The sequence below is a fragment of the Phaethon lepturus genome, unplaced genomic scaffold, assembly GCF_000687285.1.
Source record: "Phaethon lepturus isolate BGI_N335 unplaced genomic scaffold, ASM68728v1 scaffold13766, whole genome shotgun sequence".
NCBI lineage: Eukaryota > Metazoa > Chordata > Aves > Phaethontiformes > Phaethontidae > Phaethon > Phaethon lepturus.
This window is the reverse complement of record NW_010548398.1, coordinates 34,899-58,591: the sequence shown is the minus strand read 5'-3', so window position 1 is coordinate 58,591 and position 23,693 is coordinate 34,899. Positions and strand designations below refer to the sequence as shown.

Here is a 23,693-nt window from a genome sequence, read left to right as displayed (position 1 = left end):
GTATCTTTAGCAGTTTTGGTGAAACATTTTTACATAGCAAAAAATCTACATAAATATAGTGTACATAATTACTGAGATTCACAAAAAAAGGCTTTGGTTAGAAAATCAAAAAGGGTCAAATAAAAAAAAGCTTTAAAAAAAGAAGCCAAAGGAATGTCAAATACTATATCGGAGTCAAATGAGTGCAGAATAAAACAGTAGTCATCCATTAGTTAATTTTCAGAATTAAACTCTTTCACCTAAAGAAGCCCATGTCTCTTGCAAGCTGTGTGCCTTTCCTGATGTTCACAGCTGGTCTTCTAGCTCCAGTACAAGCAGGGTGGCGATAATTCCACATTTTCCTGTTCAAGGCAAAGAGTCCCTCTTCCAGCTGTGAGGTAGAGATTGGGTATCAGGTCACTGGGGTATGAGATACCACTGAGTGTAGCAGTTACACATTTGTTTCTAGTTCATTTATTTCAATAGTGCAGTGGTCTTTACTGCTGGATTTCTTAGTGTGATTCTCCACTGGACTTTCTTCTTGCTCCACTTGTACGGGTATATGGTGCTGAAACCCTTTCACTGTTTCTCGTCCACGAGATTCATTCATGGTCTTCACACAGCCATTTCTCTGGTAAGCCACAATCTGATGGATGTTAATAGGCTTAGTTTCACAGATCAATGGCACCTATGTGAAAAGCATTAAGATGTGGAATACTGCCACTGTTTGCTGTATACAAACAGAAAGGAATTTTTACTTTGAAAGCCTGTGGTCTGCTTTACATTCACCAGGATTATCTAGGGCCTCCATAGACTTCCAGGATCTGTTTCTCAAATACACTGAAGCATCTTTGCACTATCTGGATAAAGTGAAGGTCCTCTATGTATGTAAAAATGCAAATTCTGTCACAACTCTAATTTAACTAATACCCACAGTAATAACTGCTTGCATGAGTAAAGTGATATAATTAGGGTAAATAAAGACTAGAATTTCAGGGCTAAGTTCAAAAGTATGAACCAGTATGCTGAGCTTTGGGCAGTGCTTGCTCCTGAGTCCAATTACATAGACTAATAAGTGATTTGTTGTTGCCTTTTGACTTTTTTCTAACCCAATAAACTAACACCTGTCTTTTCGGTTTGCACTGTTTCAAAAGAAATAAAAAGGATTGTACTAACTAACTGATTCATAAGTTAAGCATTGAAGTGTCCTTTAAATCAAACCAGAAGTTCTGATGGGGAAAATAAGATGTAAATACTGGCAGAGAAAAGAAGAGGGGCTTGCAGCTGAGAAAATTTGCCCTTTGGGTATATATTACTATCTCCACAAATTATGCAGCCAAAATGTATGGCAGACTAATGGTATATTTTAATACAATTATAAAGCACGATGCAAAGAAAAATCTCATCACAGATGACTAAATAATCCCTTAGGAGGGATTTTATATCCTTGAAACATCTCTTCTTGAGTTCTGACTGAGTTCTAAATACAGCAATGAAATGTCAGGAGGCCTGTGTTACGCAGGAGCTCAGACTACACTTCTGGCTTTGTAACAGATGACATACCTTACCATTAGGTTGTATGTTCAGGTTTTTTTGTAGTTAGCTATATATGTAGCCCATATATTCAGGTCTAATCCTGTCCTCAGTAATTACTGCAGATGCTCAGCTCCTCAGAGGATAAGGCCTGTTTTTCTCTATAAAACTTGAAAGAGCAGGAATTTTAAATGCCTGTTGCAGGAAGGCATGAGAATGGGATTTACCAGAAAGACTGTCTGTAAAATGGGAGAAATAATAGTAGAAATAAAACTTTGCTATTAATATTGTTGTTCTTTGTAGAATACTACAAATGATGCACAGAAATGAAACATGCCTTGTGAAAGTCAGTCCTAATGAAGAACCTTTTCGGCACAAACTATTGTGTCTTTGTGGAAGAAAGGTAGTGAGAGTCTGCCATGAGCTGAAAATGTTGGGGATTAGCACCTCCAAGCATGATGGGGTCATAAAATTAGGAATCTCCTTTGTCAAGGATTTGAAGGAAGAGCATGAGAAGGAGTTCCTGGTTTAAGGAAAGACTGAACGATGCATGCAAAGGAAGAAGGGAAAAAAGCATAGGATCGGAGGGAGTCAGGGGCAGAATACAGAGGTATAGGTATGGAATAAGATATAGAGAAGGAAAAACAAGCATGTAGGGAGGGACTTGTATTAAATGTAGAAGGCATGAAGACACCCGAGAATGAAGTCTAGAATGGAGCAATGTGCTTGTGCTAGTCCAGAAAGGAAATTATCGCAATGGTAGCTTCAGATTATGCTAACACAGAGGCTTGAAACACCCAGGGTAGTTGCTTTCGTTGTGAACTTATTGATTATATATGTACATACTCACAGATACCCTCACACAAGTACTATAGGACATTTGCTATGCTGCTCTGTTGCTTGTCATATTTTCAGAAGAAAGATGACTTACTGGCCAGCCAGGACTTGGGTACCGAGTGTGGGACTCATAGTTCCAGCACCTCGTGCATTTGCAGGACAGTGCAGCTGCTTCTCCTGCTCCCAGGCCCAGCATGCCAGACACAGCTGGCTGGCAAGCTTTGAACTTGAGTGGCTTTTTGCATGACCTCATGGAAAAGGACCCCTCCACCTCATCTGGCTAAGCAGCACATTGCCCAATTCTGTCCTCTCTCTGAAATACCCTGCATGAACTACATGAAACAAATGTGGGAGGCTGAGAGCTGGCAGGTTATTTGCTGTAATATGGCACACACTGGCACACCCTGGCTCATGATGTTGTTACCTCATCACTGTCCTTGATGAACTCCTTCCGGCAGATGTGGGCCATGATCCCAGCAGCCAACGCATCTCCCAGGACATTGATCATTGTTCTAAACCTGTCTCTGGCAAATGAAATAATAATGGTAAGTTGTTGACTCTTTGGGTACATGCCTATGCCTTCATTACTGCAGTAATTACACCTGAAAGCCAGTTTCACTGTTTTTATGAGGTAACAGGTTTAGAAATGGCAGTTAAGGAGTTTGGCATGGGGCAACCACTAGTTACTGAGCTTCTTAGTTGGGTTTTCCAGACTTTTCTGAGCTCAGTACCCTGTGCTGCCACATACTTTAATTTGTAACTGAGCTAACTAGAGCAGCTATGCCTCCCTATACATGCAAGATGATTCCACACTAGAAGGGTTTAACACAGCAGATCAAGACTGCATTTATGTCTGAGTTTTTATGTTAAGGTCCAGTGTTATGGAATAATAAAGAGTCTTAAAGATTCTTCATTTTCAGTTATCAACTTTTCCAGCTTAAATTTGTATGCTTGATGGTACTTTGTATATATACAGTTTCACTATTTTTCATTTATTCATTTATGTGATCATTTCGTCCCTGTTTACACCTTCTATCCACTGTCTAAAAATAAAGCTATTAAAATACAGACTGTAAATACACAAAAGTGGTTCTTCTAGACAAGTGTTACACTTGAAACAGCTTGGAATCTATTAGTTAAAATTGACAAGATTTCAAATAGATGATATAGCTTTTAAGTCTGAAATATATCATGTCTTTTCCAAGAAAAACATTCACATCTGAAAACTGTGCCATATTGGTAACTTAATTTATAAATGTGGGTTATAAAATGGAGATTCAGAAATCTCCAGATGTTTGGCTTATTAAAGTCAGTGACAGTCCAATATCAACACTGTCCATATTTCTGATCCTGTACCTTAATATAGAAAAGAATTGAAACTGTGTGCTGATTTTTTTTCAGATGTTTTAGGCATGTACTCTGTGCATGCAAATATTTATGCAGTTGCTTGCCTAATTAGCATGAAAATTTCTGCATGAAAGGTTATTTGCATGTGCAGTTACCCAAAAATTGTACATGCAATTGCAAGTAACCTGAGCAATTATATTCCACAGCCTACACCTAGATGTGGTTGTTGATTCCAGGACCCAGTCCTATGCTTGTTTGCTGAATCAATTTTTCTAATTTCTGCTGTTCTGATTTTGGGTTTTGCCTGACAGAAAATTCCCACAAGAGTATGTTAAGCAGGGAAAAATACTGTCACAGCACATACTGGTAGATGTTTCTGTTACACATATACTTTTTTTTTCCCCCCCCTCTGTTGATCATCAGAATTTGATTCTTGGAAAGATATTCTGAGTTGTTAATTTTGGGTTATGAAAAGAGTCAGCTGTGGTAGAGAAGAAGCTGCATGAGCAGAGCTCAAGAGTTTGCACTCCCTTTTGGGCCCTGATTAGCATCTCTTCTGAAGACAGAATGTTTCTGAGGAAGCAGTGCACCATACTGAAACTCTTAGGAAAATGGATTGCCCGGCACATTGTTTGACCAGTTCTATTCCATGATTCTGTGTGCACAGAGTAGTCTGCACTATGTATGAGTAGAACCACACTGCACACCATTCCTGCACTAAGGCCAGCCTGCTGCTAGTGGCATTTCTTTCAGTGCAAACATGTCAGTCAAGTGTTGCAGTGGTATTTTAGCTTTAGACGATATTATTAACGATGCAAAATTAAGGATGCAAAATTTTTACCTTGTGTTTAATAAACTAGCTGAGAAACATTTTTTATTTTCTTTTTTATGTCTCTAGGCACTAGCTAAAGGTATGAAGTTCACAGACATGTTATGGCTACCTAAATGAGTTGTAATACCTGCAGTGCATTGTAATGGGTATTTCAGTCTCGTGAGATCATCTAACCAGCCTTCTTTAAGCATTCTTCATACTCCAGTACTTCCAAAACTAATATTGAAATATTCATCATGTCAACCGTGTTGACACTTTGCATCTGCAGGCTCTTGAAACCACCAAGTGCCGAAATATAGAAATATATTTTTTGTATGAAAGGTCATCTGCAAAAGACAGAAAACTGGGTCTGTTCCTTGCTCACTTTTTAATACCATCTGGGACTATAGCCTGAATAAGTTTTTTGTCTGTTGTTTTGAAAAGTTTTGTAAGACAAAAAGCAGCATAATTCCCATATACGCTGGAAGACTTATTGGAAAAACAATAAAATGTTGATGTTGCAAGAGCTGGGTAAAAACTAAGATATATAGAGGCAAAAAGCTTTTGTAAAACAGCTTAAAATACTTTGATTTATAATAACGTGCTTCATTAACTATTGAGCGTCAGTGACTAGCATTAGAAAGGCTGCTTTATTAAAATCTGAACTGCCATTTCAAAGTTTAGGTGCCCACAGCAGATATGACTTATTCTTCATAAAAAAATATTCCTGATATTCCTAAAATAAAATGTCTTAAAATATGCGTACAACACAACACTCATGACTCCTATTAACAAGAATAATATTCTGTTACACTGAACAGGAAAGGAAATAGTTTCTTCTCACAAATCTTTGTAGAAAAAATCAGTGGCTTAAAGTTGAATAAAACAGGAAATATAATAGAATGGACTTGTAACACATTCTGACCCAGAACCTGGATGTAATGAAACTCCACTGCATTAATGGAGATATATTCTATGTAGATTAAATAAAAAATAATTTAGAATGTTTCCTTGTGGATGCATACACTAATTATGTAGGTAATTGAAATGCTAATGAGCCAGGGACCAGTATTTTACTATTCATCTTAATAGACTATTCAAAACTGTTTGATCAATTTATTTATAACATTTTATAATTATTTTATAACATTTACATAAAAATTAAAAGTTCAAATAAACCACTCCTTATGAATTTTTAAGATGGCTCTTCTCATGGGTGACAGGAATTCAGACTGTATTAATTTCAGCCTCTGCCTCTGCTGTTAAATCCTCAGTGATTAGGGATGCAGGAAAGTAACCTCTCTACAGAATGGCTGCGCTTGCAAAACATGGCTCTGCGTGGGGGCTACAACTGCTGCCGCCTGTTTAGCACCGAAACCAGAAAGAGCAGAACTGTGTCAGGATCCCTGATAAAAGGAAGATGTTATTAGTCCTACTGCAGTGCGTTGCAAGTGTCACATTCAGGCTGACTATATCATGGTTCTAGTTACAGTAGTAACTGTCTACTACAGCAGTACCTATATACAGCGCAAACCATTGCTGTACTGTCATGGCTATTTCAGGCAGAGTGGTATCTGTACTGTGGCGCAGGAGTACTCGCTTGCTTTAGCACTGGCCCATGCCTCTTTGCAGAGTTCTTCACTACATGGAGGTGATGTCCTTGAAGTGTCAGTGGGCTGACAAGCAGAGTGCAGGCAAACTACATTTCCTAGGAGTGTTGGCCCTTTGTCCTCGTCCAAGGCAAGGTGCCAGAGTTGCACCTGATGGACATTTGTCTGGCCTGACCTTAGAACTTCTCATGAAGGTGATCCTCCAACCTGGCTAAGCAGCCACTTCCATTGCTTGACTATCCTGGACAAAAATAGTTCTTAATTTTTCTTGTGATCTGACTTACGGTAGTTACTTTGGTTTTCATCTTCCCTCCCCATGAATGTGAAGAACAGTTGATCACTGTCCTCTTCAGGATAATCTTACCTGTATCAGACACTGCTGTGTTGCCCTCTTTCAGCCTGCTCTGGTTTTAGACTAAACAAACTCGGCTTCTTCAGCTTTTCTATGCAAGTCATATTGTCCAAGTCTCATCTAGACTATTATTTGCCTATGTCTTTTTTCAGTATAACGCCCACTTCGGCAGTGTGTTTTGTCTGAGGCCACATTAGCACTGTTTGAAGCAAAATAGTTACTTCCCACATCTTTCATGTATATTTGTATAACTATACCCCTGGAGACCATTTCCCTTTTTAGCAATATTGCCATACTGGAAACCTCAAAAGCTTAATGTTACTTACAGTGCCCAGTCGACGGCAATAATCAACGTGATGTCATCTGTCGGGAGCCCAACTGAGGTCAGAACAATGACCATTGTCACCAGGCCAGCTTGCGGGATACCTGCAGCACCTATGCTGGCAGCTGTGGCTGTGATACTTTAATAAAGAAAGAAAGGAATAAGCTTTACCAGTGATGAGTTGCTCTGCAAGAAGCCACACCATGTTTCTACAGGAGATTGCCTCAACTATAATCCTTCTTACACAAGCCACTGCACGGAAGTGCCAGTGTTTTGTGAACAGAAGCCAGGTCAGAGAGCAAGAACAGGCCAAACTGTGTGCTCAGTACTAGTTTCTCACCCTCTGCCTTTGCAGCCTTGGCACTGGTGGGGCAATTCAGTGCTATCTTTTAAAATCACAAGTGCAGAGAAAGGGGGGGCAACCAGGCTGTGAGCTTCTCTGAGTTACGTCAGCTTCTTGTGGGTCATGGCACCACGCAGCGCTGTGCGCCATGAATCTGCCAGCACTCCTCATTGCCGCTTCACCCTTGGCAGCAGAGTTCCCAGCAGACTTCTCTGAGTCATCATCGGCAGTTTCTGTGCCAGGCAAATCCGTGGCTGGCTGCGGCCACGGCCTTTAATGTCAATCCATCACAAAGAGGCTAGGCCAAGGGTAAAGAGGCTTGGGCCAAGGGTGAAGAACTTGTGTAGCACATGGCTTTGAATACTTGGATATAAATAAGAAGCAAGCATGAATGTGACTGTACCTCTCCAGTTTCTGGAAAGTATTTTTACTTGACCTTCACCCCATTTTTTCAGCCAGGCAAACAGAAATGAATGGGAGATTAGGGCAAGAGTGGACCTGGCAGGCTTAACATTTTTTTCATAATGCTATTTTTAGGGGAGGGATTTCATTCCTTTTTCCAGGAAAAAAAGTGACTGGATATATTAATTTCCACCCATCTGGCCACTTCCAAGAGCTAGGCCATCCAGCAGAAAGACCAAAAATGAATGTTGACAATTGTAAAAAGATGACATAAAGCATATACACTGATAATCCACTGTATTCATCAGTCCAGAATTTCAGAGCTTTTGGCAAGTTAAGTCTCATCAACCTCCTTTGATGGAAATTGAGGGTAACAGTATTCACCCATATGGAAACTGAGACACAGAGATATCCAGTATCTTGCTCACAGTTATACAGTGTACCAGTAGAGCAGCACCAGTATTTATAACTAGAGCCCTTTCCTGCAATAAAAAAATACATTTGCATGTGGGTGTCATGAAGAACGAGAAAGACTTAAAACTACGTTTTGAAAAAGTTAGCTTGTAAAGCATCCTAATAGCATTGTAATAGGCAGAGTTTAGATAGAAAGGAAGGGACAGAAACTCAGTAGTTGAATATAAGATAAGTATAATGAATATTAAGATGTTCTCCAGTTAGTGCTCTAAACTAGCTAGCTGATTAGGACTGCTTCTGCCTCCTAAGCCAGTTCAGGCCACAAAGTCTCATGACTTAACTGGGAGCAAAAATAGGAATGTTTAACTAAGATTACACAGGCAAGCTCGTCTGCTATTCCATTCAGTTTTCACCTTCATGTAGATGTTTCTTCCTATAATATGCTCAGTTGATGGGAATAGGATCTTTACTCTCTTTTTCTGCCACATGTAAGTTGCATAATCACATTGATATAAACTGTCAACCTGGATTTTACAAACTATGAGCAAAGTAGACTGATTATTTTTCTAACATTTTTTCCCCTCTGGCAAAAATATCCGGTCACTCAGGAATATTTGAATTTTAAACCTTCATGTCCTAAAGTATCAAGATCTGGGGAAGGTTGGCCCATAAATACAGTTAGAATTTGGCTTCAGATATGCAAGGTACTGAATCCATGGTGATTTCCTATTTACCCCCTTCTTTTGTGAGTCTTTTTAGCTCTTTTCCTTTCCTGGATTTTTCCAAGCTTCATTTGTATTTTCCTTCTACTGTCTTTACTTCTGTCTGCTCCTTGTTTACGAGTACTTAATATGGGGAGTGAAAATAAAGAGATAAAATAGGGTCCTGCTAAGAGAAAATTACAACTTAACTTACCTTCTTTCCATATACTATCACCCTCCCTCTCCTTCATTTTTCAAATCACCATTCTCTACTTCAAGTTGTATGTAATGTCTGCCCATGCTCTGGACTATATTTTGGGACCACATTCTAAAAACATCTTCAAATTCAAAATTACCAAAGACTAATTTTTAGCACAGGGTTATTCCAGTAATTTTCAGAGAGCAGGAGAGAGAGAGATAGCAAGAGCTCATATGGGCATAATTTATTTCTTCCACTTCTAGTCTAACTAGATCTTGCCAGAAGCTCATTAGCAAACCTCAGCCATCATCTGGGGTTAGTTTCAGGACTCTCTTCCTCTTGTCATGAAGGTTTTGAAATCCAGCAGAAGATGGGCAAGGCCCAGCTGTGTAAACGGGGCAGTGGTGAGGTCACCGGGTGGGTAGGTAAACGGATCTCAAATATGTTGCACAAAGCTCTGACTATGAAGAATGTTTTTCTAGTCATTTGTTCCCTGCTGGAAACCTGCAGGTTGCAGTCCCTGAGGCATTCTTTGGCAACCACTGGAGTTATTCTGGCAATAATTGTTCAGCTGCATCTTCTAGTCTTTTGGATCTATTACAGACCTTTCAGGGACTGAGTATGCAGCTATAGCAATCTCTACCCACTGAAAGCATGGTTGTTTATGAAGTTTTCTGCTTTAACAAGCAGCAGAGAAGACATTTAAAAGATATCTGAGTGATATGACATCTTCATGAAAACCTGCCCTGATAGTAGCATCTGTCCTCCTTTTCTGTTCCCCTACTCCTCCAAGGTTTGACAAAGAGCTTCCTAACACACACCATTCCCTGTTATCTGATATAGGACTTCTACTCTTGCATTTTTTAACCTTTTCCTCTCATGTAAAAATGCAAACCAGAGTTAATGTTTAAAACAATTCTGACATTTAAAATAGTGTTTTAAACACCAATAGTAATAGTAAAAAATTCCAATCCTAGTAAATGATCAATGGGTTGTCTAAAAGTAAAAATTAGACCATTATCCTCAAACAGAAACATGTTTCTTCATGCCCACATGCTTCTATTGAATGATACCAGTTCAATTGCTCTTTGTACAGTTCCTGATCTCTGGATTACTTAAAAATAACCATCTTACAAGGAATGCATCATTTGATAATAGCAAAGATGAGTTTCATTATGAACATTGCTACATACAAGAACCGTAAGAGTGTCAGACTCAACAAGACAAGCAAATTGCAGCATGTGGAATTTGAGGTTTATACCTTATAGTAATAATCTGCCCAAAGTCCAGGTCATAGTTGTTTACTTGTGCAATAAAGATGGCAGCCACCGCCTCGTAGAGTGCCGTCCCATCCATGTTGATGGTGGCTCCCACAGGCAGCACAAACCTCGCAACCCTCCTGTCCACATGGTTATTCTCCAACAAGCACTTGAAAGTGATAGGCAGCGTGGCTGAGCTGCAAAACAGTAGAGAGAAGCACACATTGAATCACTTTTATTTCTGGGGAATAGAACGAATTGTAGCAAACCTTCTACAGGCAGGGTATATTTTACACTAACAATGAGCACTGCTTCTCATTCCTTGGTCTGCACATGTAACTCACTTGGCCTGTAACTCACTCCTTTGCTTGAGGGGGATAATAATCCTTTAAAAAAAAGTCCGACTTGTGTTTTAATTGAGACAATTAATTAAATATTATCTGGTTGTAAGTTTCCTCCTTTTAAATAAGAGGCATGCATTTTTAAATAGTCACACACCTAAACATGTTTACCTTTATATTTTATCAGCCTTTTTGTAACATTCTGCCTTTTACCATATGATGTCACATTCACTAATATGTCATGAATAATCATATGTGCATTCAAGTGAGTGAGGGGGTATTTTTTACGGCATGTCAATTTGTACAGAAAATAAGTAATACCACTGAAGAAAGTATACAAATGGCAAAATATTTTCCTTTTTATGATACTCATTTTAATATACTGTTCAGTATCTGAGACTATTTAAATAGATACAAAATAGCAAATTCATTCAAAATTATTCCTAAGTTACCTTTTTAAAGATATAAGTAATTATAGGGGGAATGTTGGTATCATGATACTAAGGTCTTCAATATTCTGTTTTCTTGTGATCTACATGCCCCAAGTCATGAAATATAGATGTCTTTCCACCAGTTTGGGCAGTTCAGATTGCTCAGTTGTTGTCTGTCATGAGCTTGACATCAGCAATGTGGCTCTGATATCTAAATCTTATAATGACCATTATCTATTCTTAAAGGAAGACAACACATTTGATCTACAGATTCTGAGTCATTACATATGACCTACAAAATCACAGAGAGATTCCGAAAACTCTGAAATCATAACCTCATAACCCTAAGTTTGCAGGAATACATTAGCAAAATCTTCCCATGAGTAGGAGTTGTCATTCTGTATTTGTGCAAACTGTTGTTTGAGGAAAGTAACAGTGTTTGGAAAGGAAAAGTAGCTTCCTGCAATAGAAATGTAAAAGGAACAAGACAAGTCTAGGAGAGGATGCTTTCATTACAGTATCTCTGTTTTCTCTAACCTTATAAAGTCTGGCTGGTGAATGATTTACTACAGACATGCAGTCACTGCCACAAAAATCTGGGCAAAAGTAATTCTCTAAGAATGCATATAAACTGAAAGGGCAAGGAAGCAATAAAAATCTGATTACCTCTGGTAACTGGGTTATATTCAACTTTTTCATTCCAGTAGTCCTAATATTTAATTAATATTTACTTTGAAAAACAAACACAGCAAAGCATAACCCACTCAGACTACATGTTAGATGTCATTTCTCTCTTGGGCATGCCTATCATTTTTTACACATTCATCTGTGAATGACTGACATTCTCTATGTCTTGTTCACCACAAGATGTTCATGAAATGAAAGGATGAGGCTGGGGCTCAGAGATAATGTAGAACTGAAACCCCTGGTGTTGCTGTAACTAGGAGCAGACCACCACAGTAACACTTCTAGATGTGCTTAACTATAGGCATGGCCAGGAAGCAATTATTAAACTTACTATTCATTATATCCCTTCTCTGCAGCTACTTCAGTTGTGGAGGGTTACTCATTTTTAAAGACAGTCTTTCCTCATCCATTTGGCTTTTCTGTTACAAAACCTTGTCTAATTCCATTGGGGAAAAAAGAGGAGAAAAAGGTAGTTTTACAAGTCCTCTTCCACCTTGTCCAGACTTTGACATAGCAGATGTTATCTCTCTCCCTCCTGTTCTGAGAGCAGACAGCTGAGCTGTGAAACCTGCAAATTGCAACTGGCTCACATTTGATTTGGCTAAGTGAAAAAGGTTGTGAAAAAGCAACCCCATAATACCAATGGCACAACCAGCAAGTTCTGTATCTATTTCCACTGTGGTAAACTGAATGTATGACATGACATTGTTTTTGCAAGAATTGTGCATTATCTCACAGAGAGTCAGGTGCTTCTTTAATTTTAATTTTGTGCTGCTATGAGTAAAATTTCTAGGGAATGTAATGGTGATGGTGGTTGTTTATTAAAAATTGTCATAAAAATGAAAGTGGACAGGATGTAGGGCAATCATGATGAAAAACATTGTGCAAGACATTGAAAGGAAGAAAATTTCCAGGTCATAGATTCTAGTACCTTCCTAGCACAGGCAACTATTCCATAGTGTCTCACTCAAATTTATTACACCACTCACAGAGACAGTAAATTGTCTGTCCTAACTATTCATATAGAAAGACTGTCCAGAACTTACTGTTCAGATGAGAAATTTCATTTATGACCTAGATGTACTCCTTTCAATTTATACTAAATTTGCTTTTATGTGTCTTATGCATATGTCCTTGCACAAATCAGTCCAGCTGTTACAACACGTATTGTTAGAAAGCAGTTTTGTCCCCTTTCAGCCTGGATTGAACCCATCAGACTTTTTAAAACTTTCTCTTACAAGATTGGTACTTTACATCCCTGGCTACCCTTTCGGCACCTGTTTCAATCCGAATGAACCTTTCATGAGTAGAGGTGACAAAAGTTATGTGGAGTATCCTGGGAGAGGTGGTCTTGTTTAATGATGGTTCTTTTGTACTTGTAATGTATCATCTGGCACGTATTAGAAAATGTGTGTCTTATTTAAGGTTTGGGCTGTTCGTGACTTCTAAGTGGCAAAGAAAAAAATGTTCCTACTGTCATTTTTGAGTTCTATTCATATGTAATTTCAATGGCTGAAGAAAAAAAATGTTCCCAAATAAATACTTTATTATGTCTTTCTAGTTAAATTAGGTGAAATTTGTTTTCTTGAAAGCTGCTTTATCTAGTGTTAAACAGTGGAGCAGTAACATGAAAGCCTGACATGTAACATTTATTTAGATGAAAAAATACTCTAAAACACTGATCTTAATCTGTTAAGTCTTTTAAAAACTTTCCTAAAGCTTCCAGCTAAGAGGAGAGGTATCTTCTCCCAGCACTAACTCTAATAATTAAAAATACATTTTAGAGTCTTATCTCAATTTTGTTTGGGATAAAATGCTGCAGCTGCAGAGACTAAGCATAAGCTAATGCTGGATCAGGCCAAGCTCTTACTAGTGTGAGCCACAAAGACAGCTAGTCACTGTGGAAGAACAGCTGTTCAGCCTGCTCTGTTTATCTTATCATTCAAATGCATTTTGATATTTGCTCCAAAAATTCAACAAACTGATCTCATCTCCCTTTTGCTAAATCTGCCTTCAATTTACACTGTGCGATAGCCAAGATCTTAGTGTTTCATAAGCAGCAAAACACTTGAAAACTCAGGTTTTATAATTTTTCTTCAGAGAAGATGAAAATTTATTCTTTTGATGGGATGTACCACTGAGAAGATGCTGCTTTAATTCATTAATGATACGGAAAGATGACCTAGAAAAATAAAATTCCCTCATGCCTTTGGAACAAGGAAAGCTAAAATCAAGAGGAATTTTGCCTGTAGGCCAAATACTGCTTTTTCAGTACAGTCGGAGGTGACAAGATCAGGGTCGATGTGGGAGGAAGAAAGCAGCAAGTGAGAAATCCATTGCCACATGGCCTGAACACCACAGAGCAGGGCAAGGTGGGAAATGACAGCACGTGCTGTTACATGCATTACTGAAGTAGTAAAGAGGAGCTGCATACATTGCTACGGGTGCCTCTTGCCAAAGCCAGACCATACTGCGGCAAGGGTTTGGCTTCAGGGGCTGGCTGGCCAGTTGACTGGTGCAGGAACTTGGTGCTGGTCGTAGGGATCGAGTTTATCGTGTCCTAAAGGATGCACCAAAGGAATAGGAGATCTCCTTCTCTGTCCCTGCCTCTCCAGTAATGTCTGTGCAAACTGAAATATTGCTGTGATTGGGATTTCTGGAGAAATAGAAGGGGACTGAGGATGGGGTGCAGAACCTTTCGCTAAAGGGAAATGGGTTGAAATAATGTTCAGATTCAATAAAATCATTGCCATGAGATGGCTGTTTAGTGGCTTTCAGGTTCCCTTGTGTTACATTCTTGAGTTTTGTAGACGGTATTGTTTTTGATTCTTGCAGTTTGACTTTTAGCTTAAAAAGAAATCTTTCCACAGGTGCAGACTAGCTGGAATGAACATCAGGACACTGCTCTGTGGTTTTCTTTCCATCTTTAGATGTAGACAAGAAGTGACACAGAAACATCTGCAAGAAACACATCAGTATGTTTAAAACCAACCCTTTATTCTCCTCTAAGATGATCTGAAAATCCAATACCCACATTATGAGTGTTATATAATGCCCCTGTGGCAAGTATTATTTAACCAAATGCAGATGTGTTGACTGTCAGGAGAAGCAGCTCTCCTGTCCAGACCCAATTATTTGTGCATGTTCTTTTGGCAACAGCTCAGTTATGTGCAGTGTCCATTCCTTTCAGTGTAATGAAGGTGAAAAGTTCAGCTATCTCTAGACAAGGCACTGCTATTTGAGCAGAAAAACATTAAAACCCGTGTTAGGCCTATGTTGGAGTTGCAAAATGTACACACTGGTAAGAGAAGGCAAACAGAGCTAACATGTCCAAGCTCCAAATCCGTAAGTTCAGAGTCTTTCCTCAGGACTCACCTTAACTTTGGTGGTATGTTAGCTTCTGACAATAAAGGCACTAAATCTGGTAGCAAGTCCTGCTGGTGGTTCTTGACAGGCTCAGCTGCCAGCGGGTGCCAGAGCTCTGTTCCTAAACTACACCCTTTCTGGGTCTACAAATATGTAATTATTCCTTGCACAGTGGAAGGGGAGAGTGTTATCTCAAAGTACTTGATATCCCCAAGGTAGGGGCTGTCTCGTGGAAGTCTGAACCCAGGACAGTCAAAGTCAGCGCAGGGTTAAGGGAAAGCTGAGTTCCCCGTGTATTCCCCACTGTTGGTAGGCACTCTTGCAGCAGCTTGGGGTAAGGAATAGGGGCTGGAGAAAACCTCAAGTAAGGATTGGTTTACCTTGAAGAGGCTCAGCAGAGACACACCTCTCTCACCAGTTCTGTAGGTTGAGATTTTTGCGTTACAGCTATGCCTGATGCCTGCCTATCTCTTCTTACCATGCTAGCTTTTGGGGCTCTTTGCTAGGAGCCCAACTCTCCCCATGATAAGCTGAGTTCCAGGATGAACCATAGACATCCTACATGGTTGAAAGTTGCCTAAAAGTTAAGCTTTGCCATGACAATCACTGTGATATGCAGGTCTTTGAAAAGAGCTAGCTCACATTTGCTGGAGTTCCTGCATATTCTTTCTTTATGCTTGTACAAGTAATCAAAAGAAGAAAAAAATCTAAAAATTTTTCAAACCAAGCATTGAGCATTGTTGGACCTTCTCCAAGTACTAAGGTAACTTAAGCACTCATGTAGATCTGTTTGTGTATTTTGGTTACTACATATCATGTCTGACTTTGTTTTATTACTATGGTATTGGAACATTTCTAACCTCAAAATATACCACAAGCAACCTGGGCTTGAATATATTATGAACTGCATGAGGGCACTTCATGGTTGTAAAGTGGTTTGATACTCTCAAAGCTAAACACAGAGTAAGGAGATGAGATCCAATGAAGAAACAATGAATGCCTTGGTAGGAATGGGAGATAGCTATTCAAAAACAAACAAGCCCTGAAAATTTCTAGATCAGTAAAGGACTAGCAAATTGGTTATAAAATCAAAATACAATGCTGATGCAAAATAAAGAAAACAAAGAAAGGAAATTTGTTTTTTAAAATGCTGGAATGTGTGCTAATCTCTTAAGTCTTGATTAAACCTTACTTGATAAAGGGATCTGTACTGGTGAAAAAGTTGGTTATTTTTGTTGCTTATTAGTAGAAAAGGACAGACTCTTTTATAGATTCTAGGGGTAAAATAAGGAACAATTTTTTTCTTTTTTTTTTCCCCCCTAAACAGACAAAAATTCAGATTAGATTTTTAAGAAAATTTCTCTTTTTCTATAAAAAGAGAATTAATGGAATGGCACAGTTGCAAAAACTGAGTTGTCAGCAATAGAGTTCTTCAGAAACATATTCTTAGAGGAGCAAGGCAGATAGTCAAGTGTGTCAAATGTGAACCTGATGAGCCTTTTCCAACAGTAACATCTTTCAGTGCAAAATTAACATCTTACTTGAATCTGGGGATGTGATGACATCAAGATACAAACTTTTTATGTTCTAATAAAAAAGCTTGCCCTAATTATTTAAGCCTAATTAGAGTTTAAAATACCATCAAGCACACAATTTTTTCATGACTTTGTATTTCAGTGTGTTGCTTTTTATAGGTCAGTTTGGAGCAAACTGTTATACGTGAAAACACCTTGTAAAATGAAACATAGCGAAAAGCCAATACCTTCCAGCTGTATTGAAATAATCATTCCCTCCTGTCCTTTCTTTTAATTCCTATACATTCCTTCTGCTCTGCTTACTCCTGCCCTAACCACTGTACATACATTCATGAGAGAAACAGCATTTGATCAAGCAGTGTATGATCATCCTGCCCCAAAATACCTTGTCAGGTAGAACTATAATGAGCCTAATCAGCCAAATGGGCTGGAATAAAAGTTTTAGGCTCTTTTCCTAAGTCTGGAACTGGTCTAGTACAATTTAATTTTTTTCTTTTTCATTGTCCCTTCAGTAAAATAGAGATTATTTCTCTTTTAGCATTGATGGTAATTACTGCATTGCAAAGTAATGTTTCATAACAAAAATAAGTCTTGGAGAAGATTATAGCAAAAATGAATGACATCAACTAATCTGAGTTCAGGGAAGTTACATTGTTACTTTTCCCTGTATTTGTTTTCTTAGATAATTCGCAGAAGAGTTCCAGATTTCCGCAAAACTCACATAATTATTTATCACCGATGATGCCCTATGCAAAGCCATATGTGCTGATTACATAATGGCCCTTATTAGACTATTAAAAAAAAAGTTATTTAAATCAATATTTGTTTGCTTCCTCAGAACTTTTTATCTATATGTCATTCCTGCCTTTTCTTTCCATAATCCCCCCAATTACAAATGCACTTTATTTCTAAGTGAGTCACTCCATTGTAGGAGAGATTACGTGAATTTCTCCTCAAGGAGCTTGGGAAATTATGGAGAAAAGTAAGATTAGAGACACAAGGGATAAGAAGCTGGTACAGTGCTATTGCCTGAAAGCATATGTTAGTCATCAGAGCTCAACTTATTATAGAAATCATTATAAAATGGAAGAAGGAATTAGTATTTAAGTATAACTAGATGAAGTACTCCTCAATCATTATTGTTAATTAAAATAAATATTTTGGGGTTAATAAAACCTCTCCATTTTTCATTATGTTTCTTTGTAAACAGATGTTCCTAACTTATTGATTTTATACTAATTACTAATTTGAAGTCTAAATTAGGTAGATAAAGGTAGGTGTTTGTCACTAGCTGTCATCATTTCAAAATCTGGATAAGAATTTAATGTTTTCTAGTCTCTGTGTAAAACAACAATAACAACTTTAAAAATCCAAAAGCAAAAATGAGATAAGAGAAAGGTATCTTTTCCTTTCGTTAGCCCTCTTCCTTTACAGCTGACAGTAGAAATAATAAATAAGATGTGCTGAAGAGACCTATTTAACTGGCATTTTCTGCTTGTACTGTGGCTTTTATTACTGCATAAAAAGCGGTAGGTATAGCTGCTCTTCAGAGTAATAAGCCTCCAGCCACAGATGCCATGAAACTGTGCTTTCATTATATTGGCTACACAGAAATGTTATTTTAGTTGTTGTTCTTGTCGCCACTCCATGCAAGTCCATTCCAGCCCTTTCAAGCGCTTCTCACACTCCATGTTGGGAGCCATTTTCATAATCAGTTCACAAGCTGTTTCCCATTTTCACTGTACCTTTGTTCAGCTATGGCTAAAACTCATTGTACATCCTCCCTAAAAAGGATGCAAAATATATTATTCCTTGAGCAGAACAGCTAAATACTTTCCCAGTGCTGGACAATAGCTTGCAACCACAGTCTTTTCTTAATGTACCAAGAAACAAAGACTAAGATGAGTAGAAAGAGTAAAATGTTTCCATATGACTGAACTAGGAGGTTCTCCACTAATACCAAAAATGAAGCCTGGACAAACTGTGTGTCCCCTATATATATATTAACTTTGTAAAAAGCACAGTGTTTGTTTTTATGGGAAAATACCCTTATTTCCTTTCTAGTCCTTTAAGAAAAAACATTTTTGTCTAATATTTTTTGAACTGAAAGAAAACAATGTGACAAACATTATGACAAATGGCTCCCACATAACATCCAAGTGTTGAGAGATACATCTTTTAAAATTATACCAGTGAATTTGACACAGGCCATTGTTCAGATACAAGTATATCTGCTCCAGTACAGCTATAGTGTGCTGCCCCGAGAGAAAGCTGTAGTAAGGATCTTGCAAGTGTTTTGTTGCATCCGTCTAGAAACTATGTAATACCTGGAGGACGTGGCCAGAGCAATCAGCAAGGCTTGAAGAATCCCTCTGATGAAGACAATGGGATTCTTCTTGGTGATAAAGAAGTACATCATTGGCAGAATAAAGAGCCCATGCACCACCAGGCCGCAAACCACTGTAATGGCATAGAAACCCAGTTTCTTCCCAATGGCTGAAGGGTCATCCATTTCTAAGATTTTACCAGCTATTAGGAACACAATTCCAAATGGAAAATACCTGATCAAAAAGAAAGACAGTCATTATTAGGAGATTGCTCACTTCCATCAAACAGTATGAGTTGGGAATCCTTTCAGCAGCAGTGCAGTAACAGCAGCCTGTCTGGAAGCAGCACAGCTGGGTTCCATTGTTTCATCAGACTAAGGCCCTCTCTCTGACACTTGAGAAGCGTGCCCAAAGCAGTGGGCTAAGCAATCTTTCATGGGAGGCACTCCTCAGCACAGCTGAGGTGATGGTGCTTGTCAGGAAAGACTTTAAAATGTTTTGGTTCAGAAGGCAACTCTGACTTTTTAGCTTAAGGCAGGTCATTTACTGAAAAGAGTGGAAATGAATCCTAAGCTCTGCTCATGTGTTTGTGCTTGTGTAACTGTTCATAGATTTTAGTTGGAAGCTGCTAAGTAAATGTTTATGTTGCCTTTGGAAGACATAGGAGAAACACCAACATGCATTAGACATGCTCTTGGACTGCCTGGGAGTTTGATTCAGGCCAGATAGATAGGCATAAAAATAGTTAGTTTCTGAACCTGCTCTGGACTGGATGTGGGATAGGTGCTTTATCAAAACTGTTGTGCTTCTGTGCATGGCTACACACAAAGCCATGGGTGCCAAAAGAGCTTAAGATTAAAAAAAAAAAAAAATAATCTGGGGGCATCCAGCCATCTTCCACTTGCAACTGTGCCAGCTCCATAGACTTGCCACTTCCCTCATCCTTCCAGAAGTTAGTACCCCCTTGGACCCATCTAACCAAATGATCATTCCCTGACCCAGCTCAGTCAGACCGGAAGAGGTAGCTGGAAACAAAGGCTGAGCGCTGGTGGTGGGAATGCCCCCACAACGGGCTGAGCCACATTGGTAGGGAAGATGCTAGGCTGATAGTTTTTGTTGTTGGCAGTCACCTACTGTTCTTCTGATCTTTGGGCCAGATGAGTTGGCATGTCTAGCTGGCTCCCAGTGTAATTTAGGATTGCTCTGAAGACTTTTCCTAAATGTCATGGCCTAGGATGGTTCATTGAGGGCTGTTTTGCTGACTTGGAGACATCCCAAGTGCCAAGCGCTCTGGGTATATCATCTCCACTGTACTGTTCAGTGCAGAGATAGCCAAGTTAGCAGTGACCACACTAGTAGCAGTAGAGTCATCTCAGCACAAAAGCCCAGCCTTCTCCTGAGCAAGCTGAAGCCAAACTAGTATTTCTAGTTGAGCAAGTGCTGTCAGGGATGGAAATACCAGCTTGAGCATCTCATCATGCTTCTCCCTTGTGTGGGCTGGATATATTATAATCCCTCTTGGCATGCCCAAGGATTGGCAGTGCCTCTAGTGCATACAGCACACACACACAGAGCTATACCGTGTTTTGTTATTTGGGAGTAATATATAGGGTGCCTCTGTCAAAATTACAGTACAAGCCAGGGACAGGATGGGTGTATGTATCTTCCTTGCCCCACAAAGCTAAGGATCATTCACCCTCATTTATTTCCCTGGAAATAAATTTATGAGATTTCTATGCATCTTCTTCTATTGCAATTTTCTTACTCTTTTAAAAAAATATTGATTTTCTTACTAAAATAGTTACTTACCAAACAGCAACTGCCACTATCTTCATGACAGATTCGTTTAAACACTGGCAAAAGCTGACCAAAGGAACGCCACTGTTCCCCATTCTTCCCAACATTATACCTGCAAACAAAGGCATTCAGGTTCATTTTCTCAGGTGCCTTCATGCAGAGCCCCAGCGCTTTCCCTCCCTACTATAATTCAAAGTGAATTAAGGGGGAGATGACTGGCTGAATATAGATCTTTGTGCTGTATAAACAGACATGGTATGTGAAAATCTGACCTTACACAAACACGAGAGTGTGGGGGAGCCAGGCCCCAGTCTTGTGCTTTGGCTCCATACAGGGTGCTCTCCCCTAGCTGGGTGTTCTCTTCATTTGCAGTTCCCTGAGTTTCCCTGTGGAGGTACAAACTTCTGTGCTGTAGATTTAGCCACCCTGGTAGGAAGTGTGTTTCCTTAACCATCTTTCATAGAGCCCTGAGAAGGATTTACCTGCTCTGAGGGATCCATGGAAGACAAATTGAAAAACATTTTTCTAGCAAAGGAAGCTGTCCTTGCCTGCAGTCTGCCTTACTGCTGTGCTCTGTGTACAACTGAGCAGCACCCATGAGACACTCCCAGGGCAAAGCCAGTTTTTGAGGTTTGTTCTGGTAATAGGGAGTTAGTAAGGGAGTCTCCATCTTATTTTTAGTAGTTATCTGTGTATATAATAACAACCAACCCTTATAATCAGTCAAGCTTTGCAAACTTGGGGGAGGTAAGGAAATGCAAATTCATGGGAAGAAAAGCCAAATTGATATACAAACTAACCAGCAAAGAAGAAAGAAAAGAAAGCCCTTTTATGTGTGCCCAGTGCTCAGAAAGGAAAGGAATACAGCTCTGGGATGTGTCATCTAAACATATATCCTCCAGACAGTGATAGTTTCCAATAATGCAAATAAATAGACATCATTTTACTATATTGTTAATTTTTTGCCATCGCTCCCTGAAAGGTTTATAAGTGACTGAGTTAATTGCTCAAGGAAGCACTTAAAAAACTAGCTGCACCAAGTGAGACTACCTTTGAAGGGAGTGGCATGGGAAAGCAGGGGGCTATGAGTGGGGTGCGTGCTGCCACTTGCTCTGGATATGCAGTGTCCTTGCTTTGAGCAGGAGCCTGGACTCTGTCCCTTGGAGCCCGCATCTGCACTTGTGAGCCACGTCTCGGGCAGCACCACTTCCAGGGCAATCCCCTCCTGAGGCGAGGAGGGAGGCTTTCAGCTGTCTTATCCAGGGATTTCACAATAACAGCACATTCAAGGTGTGAGTTTGCAAGCCTGTTAATATGCATCTAAGCTATAACTTTTAGGTCAGAAAACAATACTCTTTCATTAAGCATGTTGCTCATCCTTGGTAATAGGACATTAAACATAGTTCAGCTCTTCTAGCCTGGTCGGTGGCAGTTTTACAAGAGTCTTATCTTCTAATTCTGTATAATGCCGAAAAGAAGAAATGCCTTCTTTTTCATTTTACAGCAATAACTGAAATTTGCTTTTTAAAACACTGTCCTACCTAAGCATGTGGCTATTGGTTGGCACAGACAGGAGAGCGGGCAGGACTGGGGCCTCCTGTCTGCAGCCCTGATGTACCAAGTTCCATTTCAGTGCAAACATTTTCCTTGTAATGAATGTGTGCTCCTCCAAGAAAAAAAAAACATACGTCTCAGCGCTTAGCCACTGTCATAATCTCTAACAGAAATTCCTGCACACGGTGTGAGAAGAGGTAGTACAACTAGTCACAGCTGAGCTCAGCATCAAGGTTTTTCATGTGTCTTGACCTCACACTCCGCTTGTCAAATGTTGCCCATTTTAATGCATGTCTGGGAAAGAAGTCTAGTTGTTCATGCACAGGATTTATTCCTGGACTGATATTACTAAGCAATTGAGCTCCCACTTCAGGAACCTTAAAGAAGCTGTAGTAAGAACTTACACCCACCCTAATGCTGTTTTTCTATGCCAAAGTGGTGTAAAAAGACCTTTCTGCAAATAAGCAGCCAAAAGTGAGCCAAACTGTTACAAAGCTGTATACCATTTTTGCAAGAAATAAAAATTTTGGAAGGATGCTCTGTAATTCTACACTACGAATGTGGTAAAATGTGACTAAGAATGGGAAAGAACAACACACAGGGCAGATGAGGGCTAAAGTAATTTTCTGCCTGGTGAGGGGAACTTTAGCCAAGGAGTTGGTCTGGAAGCCAGTTTTTCCTGGACTGCCAGCTGCAGGGGAGAAACATCAGGCCATGAGAGCAGGGGTGTCTCAGCCTGACGCCCCCTGAACCAAGAGCAGTGCGGGAAGTTCTTTGTTCCTGTAATACAACACCTGGAGCTCTGGGCATTAGAATTGTACTTAATCTTGGGCTTTGGAAAGAAAGTCTGCTCTGGACTTGCTTATTTCAGAATTTCTTGAAACTTTGTCTTGGATTTTTGCTACTGTCCAGAGAGTGAAACAGAATATTAGCAGAGGGGCCATGGGTCTGACCTGGTATAATTCCTACCTGCTCTGAGCACACTGTATTAGTGTTTCTTAAGGTCAGGAAAAAATGGGTCATAAATAAAAGCTCCAAATAAACCAGAAAAAAATTAAAACAAAAAGAATGTAAGTGCATGCACAGAAAACAGAACTTCATGGAACAAAAGTAATCAAGGATTCTGAAGATGTATCTTTGAAAGGTTGGGAGAAGAGGTCTGTGAAAGTCTTGCCTTTTCCCTCCCAAAGTTGAGATAGAAGCAGTTCAAAAAGGTCAATCAAGAAACCAAACAATGCAATGCCTATCTTTTTCAATTTTTAAATGGATACTTGGATTATGACAAACCAAACATGTCTGAAACCTACCCATTGTGGCAGAGAATATCACAATCCCTAGCACATTCATGCCGTCACTAGTGCCTGGTTCTGACTTGTAAATCACTTCAGGAGCAGGAGTAATATCCAAGGCAAAATTCTGGATATTGGATCCATTCTCATCCTGGATTCCATATATTATAATGCGTTGAGTGGTGCTTTCAGATGATGCTTTGTTAGATTTAATGATGGGAATACTCTTGGTGCGATACTGAAAGAACACAAAATAT

The 23,693-nt window shown here is 39.4% G+C and overlaps 1 protein-coding gene across 1 annotated transcript in view; it reads right to left on the bottom strand.

Moving 5' to 3' along the window:
- Positions 1-430: 430 nt before the first annotated feature.
- Positions 431-23,693, bottom strand: part of LOC104623011 (excitatory amino acid transporter 5-like) — a 56,753-nt gene continuing 33,490 nt past the window's right edge. The window contains exons 5-11 of the mRNA XM_010289952.1: positions 23,455-23,674; positions 20,606-20,705; positions 18,797-19,030; positions 10,112-10,306; positions 6,796-6,930; positions 2,774-2,873; positions 431-667 (exon numbers count right to left, since the gene is read on the bottom strand). Of these exons, the coding sequence (XP_010288254.1) occupies positions 431-667; positions 2,774-2,873; positions 6,796-6,930; positions 10,112-10,306; positions 18,797-19,030; positions 20,606-20,705; positions 23,455-23,674 (1,221 nt within the window). The remainder of the gene's footprint in view (positions 668-2,773; positions 2,874-6,795; positions 6,931-10,111; positions 10,307-18,796; positions 19,031-20,605; positions 20,706-23,454; positions 23,675-23,693) is intronic.